At 39.7% G+C, this 21,605-nt stretch overlaps 2 protein-coding genes across 2 annotated transcripts; one reads left to right on the top strand and one right to left on the bottom strand.

Moving 5' to 3' along the window:
* Positions 1 to 2,780: 2,780 nt before the first annotated feature.
* Positions 2,781 to 3,990, top strand: LOC141249780 (dehydrodolichyl diphosphate synthase complex subunit NUS1-like). Its single transcript, XM_073669797.1, has 6 exons — positions 2,781 to 2,970; positions 3,053 to 3,089; positions 3,191 to 3,330; positions 3,467 to 3,584; positions 3,668 to 3,760; positions 3,873 to 3,990. The coding sequence occupies exons 1-6, from the start codon at positions 2,781 to 2,783 to the stop codon at positions 3,988 to 3,990; spliced, it is 696 nt and encodes a 231-aa protein (XP_073525898.1).
* A 587-nt stretch (positions 3,991 to 4,577) lies between these two features.
* On the bottom strand, positions 4,578 to 7,830 carry LOC141249779 (uncharacterized). Its single transcript, XM_073669796.1, has 3 exons — positions 7,606 to 7,830; positions 6,269 to 6,847; positions 4,578 to 5,108 (listed from the first exon to the last, which is right to left on the bottom strand). Exons 1-3 carry the CDS (start codon positions 7,828 to 7,830, stop codon positions 4,578 to 4,580), a joined length of 1,335 nt encoding a protein of 444 aa, XP_073525897.1.
* Positions 7,831 to 21,605: the final 13,775 nt, after the last annotated feature.

Raw genomic sequence — 21,605 nt, 5'->3', positions numbered from 1 at the left:
GTGATTAAATATCAGTTAGGTGATGAGGTAGTAGGTAGATGTGGTTTAATTTTCATTTGAACTTGTAGGAATATCGTCTCCCCAATGAGTTCTCAGGTTGATAATAGTGTTTATGAAGTTGAACTTTTAGTTCAAAGTTAATAATAGGGTTTATGAAGCTGAATTAATTTTTCCAGTCATCTTTTCAGTGAGGCATTAGTTTGTTGTGCTATATAAATATTCGTATATTCGTATTATATGCTTCTTTTTACTTGTATGTATATTGATGTCTATAATATGATATCATATAGAAATATATGCTTTCTCTGGTACTTTATGTAATTAAAAATAATCTAGTAATCTTTCTAATTAAAAATAATTATAAATATCAACATTCCCTTAAAAGTAGTTGTTCATTGATGGAAAAAATAGAGACAATGAGAATGACAAGGAATAAAGTTTCAGATGGAGTAATTCTTATATTTATTAGTTGTTAAAGATTCTCAAAGAATTTCATGCAAATAATGGATACAGTATTACCGTTCAATGGTCAAATGTGTGTTTAGAGTTTGAGAGAAAAACTGGAAAGTTTATCACAGTAAGGACTTGTAAGAGCAAGTATCATCATTTGATAGAGTAACTGGACCAAGTTAAGGTATCAGATCACATGAGCCGGTTGGGATGAGGACAAGTTCATGGGTATGAAATATTGTGTATGTTACTACACATATTTCCTTCTTGATTATTTATTGGAATACATGCAAGTTATAATGGAAAGTTTGATGGAAGTTGATAACACTTTCAGAAAGATTGACACACATTTAAGAGGAAGCCACCTAGTAAGGAGATGAGTGAGATGTGAGATGATGTATTCTGTCATATAGTTGTTACTTGAAAGCTTGCAACGGATCCAGTTTCTATGCCATCACAATTAATTTTAATAACGAAAATACAATAGATTGGTGTAGACTATAAAACATTAATCAAATCGAACAAGAGCGGAAAAATACTGATTGGTTCAAGACCAGACTAGACTGAGGGACGAGAACGGATCACCTTTTCGCAGAATTCTAGGTTCTGATCCGGTCCTGTGCCACCCGGATTGTTCCGATCCAGGCCATGGACCGGAATAAGTGCTGTAAGTAAGAAAATAAATAAATTTCCTAATTCCATTATTCTATGGCGAATTCCTCAGCATTCACGCTCAAGCACGCCGCAATCCGCATCTCTTCACTCTCTTCTCTGTCCCCGTCACTTCTCCGTACTGCAGTCCGCCCCGTCTCCGGCCGGCGTGTTCATCTTTTCCGGCGTCTCTTCTCGGTCCTCTCTCCGGCGAGTGGCGTCTTCATCTGCGGCGTCTCTTCTCGGTCCTCTCTCCCTACTTCCAACCACCAGCAATCGAATGGTGATCCCACCTCCGGTAACTACCTCTCACTTTCTTCCAGATCTTATCTGATCTATCCGAACACCACCTTCCTTTCTCACTGCAAAACACCGCCCCCAATCACAAGAAAAGCTTAATTAAGAGTCAAATTATTAAGAAAATATATAAGTGCTTAATGCAGCGAATGCCAGGAGGATTTTGACTGCTCGAATTACTGATAGAAGTTGCTTCAAGATTCAAACAGTTTGCGTGATTCATACAATTAATGCTTCCTCAAATTTGACGGTACCTATCGAAAATAAATCACGACAGCACGATAAACTGACTGTAAGTTCGTATTTTAATTTTATTTTATTGCTAGGTAGGGTTGATGAATAGCTTGAGGAAGCCTAATCTCCCGGATATAAAATCGCACAAGAGTAGAGCTATGTCTTGATGGAAATTAGTTCCAGTAAATAAAACCGATCTTCTGCGGACGAGTTCCACCTGCCTCTCCTACCGCTTCACCCGCCGCCGTCTAGAGTTCCGGCCATGGCTCATCGCTCCAGCTCCCAACTCGAAGGTCACAGAAAGGTCTCTCCATTTTCATCTCTTTACTTCTGCACCAGAATTTCTTACAATCTTTTTATTTTTTTCCGGTTGCTTTTCATATTGCAATAGATTGATGGATTTTGTGAAGCTATGATCTTCAATACCTCACCTCAAGTAGTTCTGATGGTACAGTACAGCTTTGTGTCTCTTGCTGCGTGCTCAGTTAGACTTGATATTTTTGTGGTGATCTGGAAGCTTAAAAATCTAAGTCTTTGAATTTTTTGTTTGATTAGATTTTGAATACCAGTTGGTTGTCTGAGTGTTGTGAGATTAATGCTCTGCTTTCTTGTTGTTGTGTCTGTATGTGAAATGCTAGGAGTTAGGAAAATTGCAGACTGGTAATTTTCTAACATACGCAAACAAAATAATGCAATTGATAAGCTTTATTGCTTGTTTGCTCCCACTTCATGACTTCTTTGGAGGTGTAATTATCTGGAAGAGTTGTACAGTATGTTTAGTGCGTAAATCAATAATTATTTGGATTTTAGAAAGAAGGGTCCTTTTAAGGTGATCCATATGTCCATATTCATGTAGATTTTTTTTCTTCTGTTTCTGAGTGATTGGTTTTTCTGTTTCTGAGTTATTTAATGCTACAGCCATCGATTACTGCTTAATATAACTTTTGAGTCTTACCATCATGTGTTAAGTGCTCAGAATAAAGTGGGTGAATCATGCAAAATATGTTTGCTTAATGATGTTTTTGGGACATTATCATGCTAACACACACCTTTCCTCAACGCAGACAGCTCATTTGTTTGCGTTTTTAGTATGGAGATTTGTACAACTTCTAGTTAGCATATGGCACCAAGCAGTAGGTATATATACTATGGTCGAAAGCCACTGTATATCATCTGGACTTTTCAAGAAGAAGTATAGTACATTGGATGTAAGTAAGCTGAAATACTTGGCTATTGTGGTTGAGAGTGAAGATGCTCATGATATTTCAAAAATTATTGAGCTGCTACAATGGTTAGCTGATATCGGTGTGAAGCATGTTTGTCTCTATGATATGGAAGGTATATTCTCAATGTTCTTCATTTAGCATTCCCTTGTATCGTAATTAGTTGATAGAGCTTCTTGATGATGCTTCCAATTTAGGGGTTCTCAAGGAAGCTAAGGAGGTCATCATAGAGAAGTGTAAAACAAAATCCATGTCATGGCAGGTAATCTCTCTTTTGCTTCTTCTTGATGTTATTTTCTTGCTTTCTATAATCAGAAGCACAGTATCAGTTTTAGTGTCCATAATTTGCTGCAGTTAGTTGATGCAACTAGAGCACTGGATGAACCAAACCAGAATACATTGGAGTTTGCTTCATTTTGTGATGGAAAAGAAGGTGTAGTTAAAGCTGCTAACCTACTTTCTGAGAGGTATTTCAATTCAATTGAGCAAGCGTAATTCAACAACTCCCCAAATTCACTGAAAAGCTAATGGACGATGCTCTGATTAGTATTGGTAAACCATCTTAAATGGTTGTATTATATCTCAATTACCTTGTATAACATGACTAATACATCTCCTTTTGACGTGTTTAGGTTGCAGAGGACCCGACCCAGATCTCTTATTAGTTTATGCACCTGCTAGATGCCATCTTGGGTTTCCTGCATGGAGAATGCGCTACACCGAGATCGTGTAACTTTACTTATTACCTCATTTTGGTTCAGTTATAAAACTTAAATGATTTTATTTGGTCTCACGTTTTTTTGGTATCTCAGGCATATGGGACCACTGAGATCCGCGAGTCAGGGCTTGCTTGTTAAAGCCATCTACAAGTTTACAGCAGTCCGTCAGAACTATGGTAATGTCATGTTTCTCTTATTAGCTCCCCTATGGTTATACACTTTAGCCCATTTGGTATAAACTAACGGAAACGTAAATGGAATAGACATGAACGGCATTTTATCTTGGTGTTGGTTCTAGAATTTATATCTCAAAACAAGTGACATTGGATGTTTTTCACTTTCTGAAACCTCATCCCAACAAGCATTGTGGAAATCGTTATTGGTCTAAGGGCCCGTTTGGTATCCATATCTCATGATATCAGATACCAAATATCAGGTACGGGTATGAGATCGATATCTTATATCTGTGTTTTATCAGTGTTTGGTGTAATATGTAAAATGGTAAGAGGTAGAAGGGGATATGAGTGATATTCTAATAAAAAATAGTATATAGAGTATGTAGAAAATGAGTATATATATATCAACTTGATATCCATATACTGATATACCAAACACCAGTATGAGTATGACCATTTCCATACACATACATGATATCAGGTTATGGGTACCAAACAAGCCCTAAATTCATTTCCTTTGGGATTTTATGTTTTCAAAAAAGTATACCTTATGCTCAGCTTACTTTAAGTAATTCTTGTTCCGACACAAACTTGTTCTTATTGCTTTCAGGTAAATAGCAAATCCAATCAAGGAGTATATCTCGTTATGTAAGAAAATGTTGTGTAATTTATGTTAAGCAAGTCAAACAATTATGTCTTTGTTTTCAAGTTCTCAATTGAAGCACCCAATTTTGTGAGGTGAGGTCCTTGGCTTTGCCTCCTTATTGGAGAATTGTACACTTACAGTCAATAAATCCTTAGCATAAGAGAATTTTACGATCTAACTACTAGTTAGTGCTCACTGGATAGAGGTGGATCCGATCAGACCAAGCATTCCTAGCCGTTGGATCAATCTCTGAGACACATTCCCAAACCAAACTATTACACTTAAAGCCACTCCCGAAGCCAACCTGCCACACCTTATCACCTCTCTTGATCCTCCCTTTGGCCTCCAAATAACTCAGCTCGTACCAAACAGAAGATGACGACGTATTACCGAATCTGTACAACGTCATCTTGGACGCCTCAATATCCTCTTTCTTCAGCCTTAAGCTCTCCTCCACTGCATCGATCACCGCCCTTCCGCCGGCGTGTATGCACACGTGATCAAAAGCCTTCTTGAAATCTGGCACGTGGGTTAATCTCTTGTTTCCCGGTCTTAGCATTGCAATGGTTGTTGAGATCGCGAAACGTAGCATCTCCGAGTAAGGTAGTACTGATGGAGCTAGATCAATTAGGTTCTTCTTGAGCGCGTCCCCGGCCACTTTCACGATGTCCCGGGATAGTGCTACGCCTCCAAACCCTTCTTCATCCACGTCCTGAATAAATTACCTGAGGTTAAAACTGAGTTCTAATATGAAAAAATCTAATAGGAAAGAAGAGGCCATTAATATTAATATGAGCACTATCATGTCAAACACCATCTATATCATACACAAATGAACATCTATAATAGTGATACTATTATTGAGTATCATAACTTTTATAATGTAAGAATTTTGAGTGGTCTTTAAAAAATGAGTATCATGACTCACTTTTTTTACATTAAACTATTTAAAAATTGACTATTAATTTTGTTATGTTTTTCTAAAAATTTCACTACTTAGAACCTCCTCAATGGTGATACTCCCATTGAACCTCGTAACAAATTTTATATAGTATTTTAATTTTAAGATGTTTCTTTCAACCCCACCTCATGGGAACTAGGGGCAACTCTTATTCTACAATTGTGATACTCATATCAAGTATCATAATTAACTTTTTGTATTTCTTTTTTTTTTAGTTTTATACTCCCTCCATTCCATAATATAGTTCTCATTGTTGTTTTATCACTATTCACGGTCGAAGTTTATTTTCTCGATTCTTGCTAATATATAAGAAAAAACATAGTCATGTGGGGTCTTGTTTGATTCTTCTTGATAAGTACTTTAATAATATAATTTTTTTTATAATTTATACTAACACATAATGATAAATATTAACAATACAAAATGTGTATCGGCAAGTGAGTAAAAGCAAATGAGAACTATATTATGGAACGGAGGGAGTATGAAGTGTTGAAGTTATTTTCTAATTATAAATAAGTGAAAAGTGGGGTTAAATGTATGAACATTTTCATGATATTGTGTAAGAGTGAGTATTATAATACTTTAAAAAAATTATCACATTAATTTTAAAAACACTGACATTTATTTAAAAAAAAAAATTGTGATACTTGGAGTATCACTATTGAAGATGCTCTTAGTATCAATGTTGAAAATGCTCTAAGACCATCCTTAATGATATATTAAAAATATTATAAAATGTTTAGAAAAGAGAAATAAAAAAAAATTATCAAATTTTTGAATAATTCAATATTAGAAAAGGTGAGTAAGACTTTAAATATCTTTTTCCAAAAAATGTTATTTTAATAGAAATATTAGTCTCAAGTATGAACCCAACTACGCCACTAAAAGCAACCACGAAACAATTAACATGCCTGATATACGGAAGCGTAAGCCTGATCACTAGCCCCGATGTGGGTCCGCACAACTCGATTAAGTCGATACTTAGCCCGACCAGAGTCAGATCTCCGATTAGACAGCAGAATCCCAGCACCACCCATCCGGAAAAGCGCATTAGGAAGAACCATCGACTTCCGCTTACCGGAGTAGACATTAGGGGTAACAGCCTCCATGCTGAGGACAAGGGCGAGGGAGGCAGAGCGACGGCGGGCACGAAGGAGGTCAGAGGCCAGGGAGATAGCGAGAATTCCGGCACTGCAGCCCATTCCGGCGAGGTGGACAGAGCAGACGTCGTTTCGGAGGCCGAAACGGCGGACGATGAGGGAGGAGAGAGAAGGTGTGGGGCTGTGGAGGCTGCAGTTGGTCACCAGGATGTCGATGTCGTTAACGGTGATGTCAGAGGGGAGTTTGGAGAAGAGATCTTCCACCACCGCAAAGAGTACGTGCTCAACCTCTTCCCGGGTTTCGCTTAAGGCGGTGTTTGGTGGCATTTCGTGTAATCCTGATGGTAAATACGCTTCGTCGCTTATTCCTGACCGCTCCTGCATCTTTATCTGAATCCAATGTACACTACACTTCTAGTTACGTGGGAATGAAAATGCAAACCTTTTAAAAAAAATGCAAACCTTCATGAACTTAACGTTTAAAACAAAGTATATTTCATCCTTGTATATAGTATTCATGCAATTTCAACAAAGTTATTCGCGTATTATAAAATGGTTTACTATAAAATTATGGACGATTTTTAATTTCCATTTGCAAAAGAATGTTTCTATTCACTATAAATATCCGAAAATCCAGATGAAAAAGTCGTCTAAAACCTATTGTTAACAGTTTTACCGTATGTTTGTCACTTTTTAGGATGTGTATTATGTGGGTTAGAATATCTAGAATCTAGGCATGCAGCATGCATAAGAAGATATTAGTGTCATGATATTGAAAGAAAATGTTTGCCACAATGAAAAAAACATATTCTTGTAAAAACGGAGAATTTTGGTATAGTTAAATCATATGTTATTTTACTGAACAATTTTTAAACAAGTGCCCTAAAAATTTAAGAAGTATTATTTACTATTGTTTTAAATTCAATGAATTTTTTTTTATAAATTTAAATCTATATCTTTAGAATAAGAAAAACCATTTACTAAAACTCTAATTACAAATCGATGCACAATCCACATTAGTCTTTAGTTCTCTTGTTAAGTTAGATTCTTACCTGAAGCCCTTGTATATATTCATATGAATCCGTAGAAATTATATTTACTACTAGTAATAACCGACGTTTGTGTCCGATCGATGAATGATATGATACCTGAAAGTCAATGGTGGGTTGATCAAGATCAGGTCTTAATTGTATGTGCTCGCTGAAGTTGCTTGTATAGACACGGAGGTAATCAGGTGGCCGGCAACACGAAAAGTCTACAAGGTAGATAGCAGTCGACGAATACTTTCTGCAATGTCGAATTATTAATAACCCCAACGCAATGGCTGTCAAGACGTGGAGCTCGCTAAACTCCAGCGCCTCCATTTCAACCATGGCGAACGCGAATGCAGGTGCTGAAATCATCGATCTTCAATTAGTTTGGAGCGACACAAGTTATGGATCGATCAATTTCTATATTCTTAATGATCAGATTGTGACGAGAGAGAGGGGTATTTCGTTAAGCAACTAATCCACTCAACCATGCATGTTACATGATCATAGAACACAAGACGTACGTTCGAGCTAGCTATATGTAACACATGTAAAAGCGATTTATGGTACCTACAGACTGTATAAACAATCAGTAAGCATAAGGAGTGAGATGGAGTAAAAACATATCTTATGATGTGTAATGTGAATAGACTTTATTTGTGAACATTATTATGTTATATTTAAATTCAATATACTAAATTTTAGATTTGAAAATCCTAGTATAATAATTTAGATTTACATATAAGTACTTTAGGTTCACACATAAAATAATAAAATTTATAGTTAAAATTTATTTGCATTTCACAATTGAAGGTATATTTTTGCAGGAAACTTTCTTATAAGTCTAAAACTTAATCCATGGTTTTAGTTTTTAGGACATGCATGTGTTAGACAAACCACTTTTTTTTAATTCAACGATTTCAAATATCAACTTGAGAAATCATTCTAGTCCATTATGAATGGACATAAAACCGAGATATTTGAAAAGAAAAATTGAATCATGGATAAGATGATAACATCTCAATCTGGCCTGCCCTATTATAGTAGATGTATGCATAATACAAACACTATACAAATACACAATTATTTGATTTGTTATATTTTTATTTATTTATTGAAATAAGTGAATATTAAATTGGATTTCTATATAGTATAAGAGAATTCTATTTTAATAAAAAAGTATTTTAATGATTTGTCTAGAATAAGACAAGATAAGTAAATGTTTAGTATTTATAAAAGGCAGGGAACATGCCCAATAAAAGGACCCCCTAAACAGGCCCATTGAAAGAAGCAAGTGTGATAGGCCCAAACAAGAAAAGAAGCACAATTAACCCACTATGTCTACAAATATTGGAGAAAAAGTCAAGATGAGGGTCAAAAAGGCTGGTAACCACCTAACTCCCGGTTACCTCACTAAACCTCATTACTACTCCTTAAACCCTCGTAAAAACCCTGCTTTTTTCTGTACGGATCAGGATCATATGAGTGCATAACTTATTATGAATATGTGAGTATTGATTATTACCATTAGTGTTATAAGCTAATTATATATGACGAGGGCATTTTCGACATATCCTCTGAAATTCTTTTAGCCTTCCTTCGTCTTTGTGAATGGCAATCGATGAAGCGGTCATCACCGCACTTCATGGTCTCTCAGGAGCTTCATCTAATTCTCTTCTTGTTGGATCTCTTACCATCATCGATAATTTGTTCGTTTCATCTTCGTATTTGGTCATCTTCGTCTCCTGCGATAAGCACTCTCAAACAACTTCAATTAGGGAGACAAAATCAAGGTCGAATTAGCCTAATCAACGTCGGGAACAAGGTTCTCCTTCATTTATTGCTTTGATTATTCTCTTTCCTCTAGTTAATTTTGCTTAAAACTGTTTGAAATCAAGCCTATTTGTTCAACAATACTGCTTGAAATCGAGAACAACGTCGATTAGGGAAAATAGTCTCTATGAATATGTATGTGTGTATAGAGTGACTGGTGCACGTTTGTTGTTCGACGAAATGTCTCTATGAATTGTGGTCTTTATTGTTCTTGTGAATGTGTTGTCAGGTTTTTAGTCCTCCACTCTTTCCTTTTGATTGTAGAAGCGATTCCAGAAATTTTGATCTCTCATTGCCACCTAAATTTTAGGTAAAAAATGAGGTTCAAAGATTGAAAGGAATGCCTTGCAACGCTGGTTCATAATTCGATGGAAGTCATAGCGGTGAAGAAGCTTTAATCTTTACAGATTTGAGATATTACTTACGATAAATTATATTTTCGAGATCATATGGCTTTGGTAGACTGGCCTAACCTTTTTTACTTTTAGAGCTTGCAGATGAGATGACTTGTTAGCTGAAAAATTTTTCTCGGAGGCAGAAGGCACATCTCTTTGATAATTCTATGCTTTCACATTGTACTTTTTCGTTGAGCCTCATTTGACTTCATGTTTATCATTCATCAACTAATTTTCACGGCAATTGATCTGGTGAGAGTTGATTCTCTATCTGGAGGGGATTTGGTATACGCAACTAGCATTATCATGGTTGTTGATGTATTTTTGGTTGCTTGGTTATTATAGTCTATTGTGCATTTGCCTTGTCTACATTATCTCTGAGAATCAAGTTAGTCCCTCTTCCTTTCTCTTCCTCCATCTCTACAATGCACCCAGTATTGATTCATATCTCATTGGCAAATGCAGTTCATGAATGTGTATCTATCCAAGTACAAAACGACTGGGAGGTTTTGGCCAATTATGCACAACTCAATGATATTCTCACTAGTACTCATGCACGTCATTGTTGTTTCGCATCTTCACGTTGAAGAATCTTTCACTCGCATCAACACTCAATTTCCCACTTCTTGTTCTCACTCTGCACTTCAACGAGTACTGCAAAAAAGTTTCCTTTCTAACTTCAAAGGTTATGTTGCTAATGTATCCTTTCATCACAATCTTAGTAAACTATTTCGATCGTAAATATAAGCCTTTTTGTTTTGTTGTATTGTATTGCAGAGCCTCACAATCTTATAATTTGCTGATGTATACTTGTTTAGTTACAGATTGTTTTGTACATGCTTTATTCTAACCAAGATCAAGACATTTTATTTGCAGAACACCAATTTTTAAGTTTGTCTGTCAATTGCAACCTCTATGCAACCAAGTAAACAGAGACTGGAACTAGGAAATACAAGTTCAAAACATTGTTTAGCTAGACCTAGATTCTGTATATTAGCCACAATTAAGATTTAGTGCTAATTGGAAGTCTTGATGTTCCATTGCTGTTAATTGGAAGTTAAGTCTAAAGAAACCTCCATGGAGGAGAACTGAATATATTAGCTTGTTAAACTATGCAACTATTATATGTAGTGTCTAGGATTGTAGATGTATGTGTATACTTCTTAGTTAACTATGCACCAGCCTAAAACAAAAATTAAGCTCTGAAATGCAAATCACTCCAGACTTTGTCCCTGAAACCCAAACACAGAATGTTTCGATGGTAGATGAGGTGCCCTAACCTACCCTCCCACCGGATAAACCCCCTGACAAATCGTGGAAAATAGCGGTGGCCGGTAAAAATGGCCAGTGTTGGCCCGTTCTCTCCGAGGAGTTCGTAGGTGAAAAAATCAAGATAGAGTTCCCGAGTGGTCCTGAAGGCGACCCTCAAGTCCTTTGCCCCAGAATGATGAATTCCCTGGCGGAAGTTTGGAAGTCCTCAATTATTGTCAAAACTCTGGGCAGGTTCGTCCCTTTCGCCCTGATGGACAAGAAGCTCTAAGAGTTGTGGAAACCTACAGGTAAGATGTTGGTCATGGACCTCCCCAATGGATACTATGTGGTGTGCTTTGAGAAAAAGCTGGACCATTATCACGCACTGACCGGAAGGGCGTGGGTACTATTCGGACATTACCATACGCTGAAGTCTTGGCCGTCCTTTTTCAATCCTGAGAAGGATATATCAACACCACACCTTCATGGGTAAGAATCTACAATCTTCCTTTGATCTAATACGAGGAAAACGTTCTTATGGGCATTGCTTCTGGTATTGTACGTGCCATTAAGTTGGACCCTAAAACCTTGTATACAAATTGTGGAAGATATGCACGTGTGTGCATTGCTGTGGATCTGACTAAACTGTTAAAAGGCACTGTGGACATTCATGGTGAGAGTTATTGCCTGGATTATGAGGGTATGAACTCAGTTGTCATAGGTGTGGTAGATATGGCCACATCAATGCTAATTGTCCCGTAGTACATGAAGGCCAAAAAACTCCAAATGTCCTAAAGCCGCCACCCAAAAAGGCTATACCAGGAGGAAAGGACAAGGAGGACATGAATATTCCGGGACTTGACCCGTGTGACCCACCAGAAGGACAATGAAAGTATGAATGAACGCCTCATCCAGTCGACATGCGGCTGGGGCAAAGAAACGTGTTGTAGAAAGAGAGAAAGAGAAACTAGGGGCAAAAACCGATTGGAGATGTTAGTCAACAGGAACCTGAGCCGGTGTCAAATGGGAGGGCGTACAAGACTGCAATGAAGGATGAGAAAGGCAAAGGAGTAGCCGTTGAAGCCGAGGTTTAGAAACCTGCAGAGTTCAGTTTGCTCACTAAGGAATGATACAGTGCTAATACCCCAAGGAAGCCTGCAACGCTGTAGAAAGTTGTGTCGGAATCCATTAGCAAGTCAAACAAGAAAACATGGGTTAAAAAGATAACCCAAAGAGTTGAGAAGTGTGGTGGGTCGGTTCCCCTCTCAAATGGGCCGGCTAAAACACCTAGAGTTGAAAATGCATTCTTTAATACTCAGGAATTGCACTCCCAGTCTCTGGGCTTGCCAACCAAAGCCCAATCCTTGATCTTACCACATAACACTATTTCATTGTTGCATATCAACCCCGATTATATCTTCATCACATGTTTAGACCCTTGTTCTCCTAATATCGATAAAACCACTGACCCCCCTAACGGCACTGTCATAACTACTCATAGCACTCCTTTGGGAGCTCCAAGATACTTTGAGAAGGTTTTGCCCTGCACAAGGGAATTTGATGCCTGAATCCAGTCCTGATAATAATGATATTGATGATTAGATGGCCTTTTAGGGGGGCTACTATTCGGACATTACCTTACGCTGAAGTCCTGGTCGGCCTCCTTCAATCCTGAGAAGGACATCATCAACACCACACCTTCATGGGTAAGAATATAATCTTCCTTTTATCTACTACAAGGAAAATGTTCTTATGGGCATTGCTTCTGGTATTGGACGTGCCATTAAGTTGGACCCTAAAACCTTGTATAGAAATTGTGGAAGATATGCACGTGTGTGCATTGCTGTGGATCTGATTAAATCATTAAAAGGCACTGTGGACATTCATGGTGAGAGTTATTGCTTGGATTATGAGGGTCTGAACTCATTTGTCAAAAGTGTGGTAGATATGACCACATCAATGCTAACTGTCCCGTAGTACATGAAGGCCAGAAAACTCTAGATGTCCCAAAACCGCCGCTTGAAGAGGCTGTACCAGGAGGAAAGGACAAGGAGGACGGTAATATTTCGGGACTTGACCCGGGTGACCCACCGGAAGGGCCTCAGCCAGTAGGCGGGCGACTGGGGCAAAGAAATGTGTTGCAAAAAGAGACAAAGAGAAACGAGGGGAAAACCGTTCGGAGATGTTAGTCAACAGGAACCTGAGCCGGTGTCAGATGGGAGGGCTTACCAGACTGCGAGGAAGGATGAGAAAGGCAAAGGAGTAGCGGTTGAGGCCGAGGTTCAGAAACCTGCAGAGTTCAGTTTGCTCACTAAGGAATGAGACAGTGTTAATACCCTAGGGAAGCCTGCAGTGCTGTAGAAAGTTGTGCCAGAATACATTAGCAAGTCAAACAAGAAACTTGAGTTAAAAAGATAACCCAAAAGAGTTGAGAAGTGTGGTGGGCCGGTTCCCCTCTCAAACGGGCCAACTAAAAGACCTAGAGATGAAAATGCATTCTTCAATACCCAGGAACTGCACTCCCAGCCTTTGGGCTTGCCAACCAAACCCTAATCCTTGATCTTATCAAATATCACTATCCCACTGTTGTATATCAACCCTGATTCTATCTCCAACCCATGTTTAGACGCTTGTGCTCCTAATGCCGAGAAAACCAATGACCCACCTAACAGCACTGTCATAACTACCCATAGTGCTCCTTTGGGAGTTCCAAGATATTTTGAGAAGGTTTTTCCCCCTGCACAAGGGGCTTTGATGCCTTAATCCAGTTCCGATGTTAATGGTACTGTCATTAGATGGCTTTTGAGGGGGGAGGGGTACTATTCGGACATTACCTTATGCTGAAGTCTTGGTCGCCCTCCTTCAATCCTGAGAAGGACATCATCAACACCACACCTTCATGGGTAAGAATATACAATCTTCCTTTCATCTACTACAAGGAAAACGTTCTTATAGGCATTGCTTTTGGTATTGTATGTGCCATTAAGTTGGACCCTAGAACCTTGTATACAAATCGTGGAAGATATGCACATGTATGTGTTGCTGTGGATCTGACTAAACCGCTAAAATGCACTGTGGACATTCATGGTGAGAGTTATTGCATGTATTATGAGGACCTGGAACTCATTTGTCATAAGTGTGGTAGATATGGCCACATCAATGCTAACTGTCATGTAGTACATGAAGGCTATAAAACTTCAGATATCCCAAAGCCGCCACCCGAAGAGAATGTACCAGGAGGAAATGACAAGGATGACATGAATATTCCGGGACTTGATCTGGGTGACCCACCGGAAGGACCAGTGAAAGTATGGATGAACGCCTCAGCCAGTCGGCATGCGGCTAGGGCAAAGAAACGTGTTGCAGAAAGAGAGAAAGAAAAACGAAGGGTAAAACCGTCCGGAGATGTTAGTCAATAGGGACCTGGGCCGGAGTCAAATGGGGGTGCTTACCAGACCGCGAAGGATGAGAAAGGCAAAGGAGTAGCCTTTGAGGCCGAGGTTCAGAAACCTACAGAGTTCAGTTTCCTCACTAAGGAAGGAGACAGTGCTAATACCCCAAGGAAGCCTGTAGCGTTGTAGAAAGTTGTGCCAGAATCTATTAGCAAGTCAAACAAGAAAACTTGGGTTAAAAATATAGCCCAAAGAGTTGAGAAGTGTGGTGGGCCGGTTCCCCTCTCAAATGGGCCGGCTAAAACACCTAGAGTTGAAAATGCATTCTTCAATACCCAGGAAGTGCACTCCCAACCATTGGGCTTGTCAACCAAATCCCAATCCTGGGTCTTACCACATATCACTATCTCATTGTTGCATATCAACCCTGATTCTATCTCCAATCCATGTTTAGTCGCGTGTGCTCCTAATATCAAGAAAACCACTGACCCCTAACGACACTATCATTACTATCCATAGCGCTCCTTTAAGAGCTACAAAATATTTTGAGAAGGTTTTGCTCCTTGCACAAGGGGATTTGGTGCCTAAATCCAATCCTGATGTTAACGTTACTGATGATGAGATGGCCTTTGGAGGGGGGTTCTATTCGGACATTACCTTACGCTGAAGTCTTGGTCACCCTCCTTCAATCCTGAGAAGGACATCATCAACACCACACTTTCATGGGTAGGAATCTACAATCTTCCTTTCATATACTACAAGGAAAAGGGAATTGATTATGGTATTGGATGTGCCATTAAGTTGGACCCTAGAACCCTGTATACAAATCGTGAAAGATATGCACGTGTGTGCGTTGCTGTGGATCTGACTAAACCGTTAAAAGGCGCTGTGGACATTCATGATAAGAGTTATTATCTGGATTATGAGGGTCTGGAACTCATTTGTCATAAGTGTGGTAGATATGGCCACATCAATGCTAACTGTCCCATAGTACATGAAGGCCAGAAAACTCCAGATGTCCCAAAGCCGCCACCCGAAGAGGTTGTACAAGGAGGAAAGGACAAAGAGGACATGAATATTCCGGGACTTGACCCAGGTGACCCACCGGAAGGGCTCTAAAGAAAGTATGATTGAACGCCTCAGCCATTCGGCGGACGGCTAGGGGAAAGAAACGTGTTGTAGAAAGAGAGAAAGAGAAACTAGGGGCAAAACCTTCCGGAGATGTTAGTCAACAGGGACCTGGGCCGGTGTCATATGGGGGTGCTTACCAGACCGTGAAGGATGAGAAAGGCAAATGAGTACCCATTGAGGCCGAGGTTTAGAAACCTGCAAAGTTCAGTTTACTCACTAAGGAAGGAGACAGTGCTAATACCCCAAGGAAGCCTGCAGCGCTGTATAAAGTTATGCCAGAATCTATTAGCAAGTCATAAAAAAAGTTGGGTTAAAAAGATAACCCAAAGAGTTGAGAAGTGTGGTGGGTCGGTTCCCCTCTCAAATGTGCCGGCTAAAAGACCTAGAAATGAAAATGCATTTTTCAATACCCAAGAAGTGCACTCCCAAGCCTTTGGGTTTGCGAACCAAAGCCTAATCCTTGACCGTACCACATATCACTATCCCACTATTTCATATGAACCCCGATTCTATCTCCAGCCCATGTTTAGACTCTTGTGCTCATAATGTCGAGAAAACCACTGACCCCCTAATGACACTGTCATAACTACCCATAACGCTCCTTTGGGAGCTCCAGGATATTTTGAGAAGGTTTTGCCCCCTGCACAAGGGCTTTGATGCCTGAATCCAGTCCTGATGTTAATAATACTGATGATTAGATGGCCTTTGTGTTACAGGCCACTTATCCCTCCGCCTAGTGCGTTGCTTGCTCCGTCTTTCCCAAGGTTTTTATGAATCACGTCATATGGAATTGTTACGGAGCCGGTAGTGACGGGTTCCGTGGGATTTTGTGTTACTTATTGAATAACCACTCAGTCGACGTTATGACACTTATGGAAATGAAAATCTCAGGGGCCGAATCGTCTAGAGTTTTTAACAGGTTGTCTTTTGATAAGAGAATTAATGTTGAGGCGAGAGGTTTTGTCAGAGGCCTTTGGCTACTTTGGCATAGCTCAAGGTCTAACATACGCAACATCAACACCAATCCTAACTTCATCCATGCTTTATGCCAGATTGGAGGTACCTCCTTTGACTTCATTGTTGTGCACAAACCTCCTGCACCTCAAGCAGGCGAGTCTTCTGGACTGATTTGGGAAGAGAAACATCACAACTCCCTTGTTGGTCGGTGGCAATTTCAATTGCATTTTTCATTCCTCTAAGAGACATGGAGGTAAGGATAGCTTATCTAAAGATTTGAACTTGTTCAGAAGCTGGGTTAATAGGACTGGATTAATTGACATGGTCTTTTCGGGGCCTCTATTCACATGGTCTAGGGGTAATACGACCAACAACAAAATTTCTAAAAGACTGGACATGGTTCTCATGAACTATCAAGCAAGATTGGATTGACCTAATGCGGTTGTCTTTCACCTTCCTCGAGTTGGGTCAGACCATAACCCACTTCTCCTCTCTCTTAGAACGTGTGCCTCACATACGATGGCAAACATGCCTTTCAGAATGGAAGACTTTGATGGGAATGTCAAGCGAACATGGGAAACAAAGTCTACCACTGCCGATGCACTCATGGTCTTGAAATTGCGATTACAAGAATGGAACCAAACTACTTTTGGGAATATCCACCTACGGAAGAAGAGGCTCCTGGCACGTATTGAGGGGATAAAAAAGGATTATGGGCAGGGGGTGCCAGCCATACTCATTGAACTTGAACATAAGCTTAACTCCGAACTTGAAGAAACCATCCGACAAGAAGAAGTCCTTTGGCATCAAAAATCTGGGGAGCTATGGCTCCAAAGTGGTGACCGGAGTACTAAGTTCTTCCACATATCGACCATTGTGTGATGCAAGAGGAACACAATCCTTAGCATGCTGGATGACGAGGGAAATAGAGTGGAAAACAAGGATTGCTTAATTAAATTGGCAACCAACCATTTCTCTAACCTCTTCTCCCTTGAAGGTAACACTCTTTTTCCTCCTGCTTGCATCAGTGACGGTTTCCCCAGTCTTCCTGCTGAGAGCTGGGAAGCTCTAAACAAAAATGTTACTGTGGAGGAAATTTTGACGGCACTTAATGAGATGGGCCCTCTAAAGGCGTCTGACAGTGATGGGTTTCCACCGCTTTTCTTTCAGAAGTCATGGGATACTGTTCATCCTACTATTATCAAGGATGTGATGCTGTTCTTTGAGTTGGGGATTCTACCTAATGGATTAAACTACACGCTATTGTTTCTCATCCCGAAGGTGCCTAAGCCGGACTCTCTCAATCAATTCCGTCCAACCTCCTTGTGCAATGTGATTTACAAATCCATCACAAAGGTTATGTTGAATCCTTTACATCCTATCTTGAGCTCACTCATCAGCCCCGCCCATGGTAGCTTCCTTCTGGGTAGATATATCTCTGACAACATTGTAATCGCCTAGGAGATGGGACATTCAATGAGAAGAAAGAAAGGGAAAAAGGGGTGGATGTTTTTAAAGATTGACTTGGAGAAGACCTACGATTGGCTATGCTGGGATTTTGTTGAGGATACCCTAAGAGAGGCAGGTTTCTCGGAACATTAGAGGAACTGGATCAACACCTGTATGAGCTCCTCGGTGACGAGGATCATATGGAACAGAGAGACTACCGGTGAGATCAAACCACAAAGAGGAATCCGACAGGGCGATCCTATTCCCCCGTATCTTTTCATCCTTTGCATGTAGCATCTTAGTCAGATGATCATGGTGCTGGTATCTAAGGGCTTCTGGAAACCCATTAAGCTTGCTAGAAATGGTCCTGCACTTTCTCACTTGTTCTTTGCGGACGACATCATCTTGGTGGCTGAAGCTTTGATATCTCAAGCCCGGATTATTAATGATTGCCTCGATTTCTTCTGCTGCACTTCGGGCCTTAAGGTTAGCTTGAATAAATCTAAACTCTTTGTATCTTCTAACGTCAGCGATGATCTTTCTGAAGCTCTTCAATATGATTACAGGTTTGAAGTAACCAAGGATCTTGGGAACTACATGGGGATGTCGATCCTCCACAAGAGAGTCTCCAAGACCATCTTCTTACCCTTCCTCGAGAAGATTAACAATAAGTTGTCTGGATGGAAGAGCAAGTTCCTTAGTATGGCAGGTCGGATCACCCTCGCTAAATCAGTACTTTCCTCCATACCGGTTTATTCCATGGGGACTACATTATTACTGATGCACACATGCTCTGAAATTGATAAGAGAAACGGGTCCTTTGTCTCGGGGTTTGGAAGCGGCAGGAGGAGAATGCACACGGTCAAGTGGAGGGAGGTTTGCACACCGAAATTGGATGGGGGACTTGGCCTTCAATCAATGCGAGATCTCAACTTAGCTCTCTTGGGAAAATTGGGATGGAGATTTGTACATGGGGACGACAAGTTATGGGTTGCGGTCCTTAACAACAAATACATCAAAGATGGCAAAACGAAGAAAGGCAGCTGCTCGCATACTTGGAGGAGCATTTCGAAAGGTGTCAAAGAGGTCTTGATCAAGGGAAGTGATGAGGCTAAGTTCGTTATGCCTGCCAAGTTAATTACCCAGTTTCTACTAAAGTATAGCGGAAAGCAGGGATCATATCCCAAAGGAGGCTAGTGCAATTATTACTACTAATATGACTGTAAGTAACAAGAAGAGGGGGGTTTTGGTTTTTTGATTTGTATAACAATCCTCTAATATGCAACTGGGTTTTGCATTCAATAAAGAGAGAAGTTTTCTCGCAACAATTAGCATAACAGACATGGTTCATGGATCATAGTCTCCTAATAACATGTTTCCTTAAGATAGAATTGATAGTTTGTCCTACTTTTTGTTCTAAGATAGCAACTAGTCCAAATAAGTCCTAGAAACCCTTATAATCAAAGAAATCCCAAGATTCAATAATAGAATAGTATTAAGATCAAAGATAAGTAGGTTCATGCAATATCATTGACAAATCACCGATACTCAACATGAATTCAGAATCTCTACCCTATAAACAATCACAAATAGTTCATGTAGATAGTGATTGCTACACAAAGATTAGACTTTTACAAATAGAATTATCTAAACCTAGCAATATGAATAATATCAATCAACCTAGTTTGCAACCTAGATGAAATCAGTATCAATCAAGTATAGACTCAAGTACAAGAGGTAATGAAACAATCCTCAATTGAAATAGAACATAAGTATTTAGAAACTCACAATGCAACAAGATCCAAGGCTTCAATTCTCAAAGTGAACAATGAAAAGCTTAGTTCATCATAATCTCTAGAACAATGAAAAACTCTAAAGTGGAGGCAAGATGGGAAAAAGTGGGAGAAAATCCCCTCAAACTAAAACCCTAAAAACTATTTACATGTCTTAGGAAAATAATGGAATAAAAAAAATAAAAATATAAGGTTCAGAAAATCTTTGGATAAAATAAATCCCGGAAAGAAATTTCCGAAATTCGGTCTTGAACAGCTGTCTTAAACCCGCGGTCGCGGATCCTTGACCCGCGTCCACGGTTTTGTCTTCTGTAAACTTTTCAGTGCTGATTCCCGCGGTCGCAGCTTCTTCACCCGCGGTCGCGGCTATGCTTCTGCAGAAAATGACGTTCGTAGAATCGCCATAACTTTTGGCTCACAACTCCGATTGTGCTCATCTTTTAGATCTTAAAGTAGACTTCAATATCTAACTCCTAGAATTGAAATCACCTCATTCGGACATAGGATCAAGGATAACGAGCCATCTGACTCAGTTCAACATGTCATCACTTCTTCTCGGCACTTCTTCGCTCTAGCTCCATCCCGAATACACCAATTATGGGTACAAACGGAATCTAAATGGTTGTTTCACAAAACGCTCTCGAGCTTCCCGCAAATCCATATAATGTACTCTTCAAGCCGGATTCCGGGAAATGCACCCGACAGGCTCCTAAACACCACTAAATCTAAGCTAATAACCGTTAGGTACGCCGAATGGAATCTCTCTATTAGGCAGCAGGTGGGTGCTCGGTAACGGCGCAACAATATCTTTTTAGAATGATAGATGGTTGACCAACTCCTCACTAGCTGAGATTGCACGACTTCCCGTGAGTGAGGACATTATTGATAATACAGTTGCTTCTTTTTAGGATGGCAATGGTTGGAAATGGGAGATCATCCGACCGCTCCTATCAAAAGACATCCTTCAACAACTTTCAGTAATGGCGGTTAGTCCCAGTAGCAACCACTTGGATAACCTCGACTGGGGGCCGACCCCTATTGGCAAATTCACTATTAGCTCCGCATATGCACCGATCAGTGTTGTAAAAAACGCTAGGCGGTGGAGGGGGGGGGGGGGGGGGACTAGCGCCTAGGCGTCTAGGCGGGAGCCTAGGTGGGGCCTAGGCGGATCAACATTACAACACTTATTTTTATATTTTAGTATAATTTTATTATATGAAAAGCTAAATAGAAATATATTAATTTATAATTTTCATAGTAATTCATAATTTAACTATCCTACAGTTTTCATAAAGAAGATCTAAAATTTAACTATCCTACAGCTGATCCACCTAGGCGGGGCCTAGGCGGATCAATATTATAGTTTTCATAGAATATATTAATATAACCATATAATTTGCTAATTAATCATCTAAAATTCATAGACTTTATAGCATTTTTCATAAAGAAGATCTACAAGATCACAACAAGAAAAAATCCTACAGTTTTCAACGCGGATTTCAACTTAATAAAATAGAAATATAATCTAATCCTTCATCTATTCATTCTCATTTTCCTCCTCAACATGAACATTAACTTCTTGCTCCATGTATGACTCGTCAAGCTCAAACTCATCACTGTCTTTATCTACATCATCTATTCCATCCAGTGTTATAAAAAGACGCGTCAGGCGGGGACTAGGCAGGGCCTAGGAAAGGCCTAGGCGGGGCCTAAGCGGACGATTTTTTTCACACCGCCTAGCTGAAAACACTAGCAACTAGTCGCAACGTTAGGGTGTCGCCTAGTGCCTAGGCGGGATTTTTAGAATACTGGCACTGACCCAAGAACCCAGTAGATAGTTCGGGATGGATGCGAGAATTTTTATAGCCATTTGGAAACTCCAAGTAACAGAGAGAATTAAAACCTTTATGTGGAAC

This window comes from Phyllobates terribilis, unplaced genomic scaffold, assembly GCF_046119375.1.
Source record: "Phyllobates terribilis strain yellow unplaced genomic scaffold, ASM4611937v1 Scaffold_5119__1_contigs__length_54250, whole genome shotgun sequence".
Taxonomy (NCBI): Eukaryota; Metazoa; Chordata; class Amphibia; order Anura; family Dendrobatidae; genus Phyllobates; species Phyllobates terribilis.
This window is presented reverse-complemented; position numbering and strand designations above follow the sequence as displayed.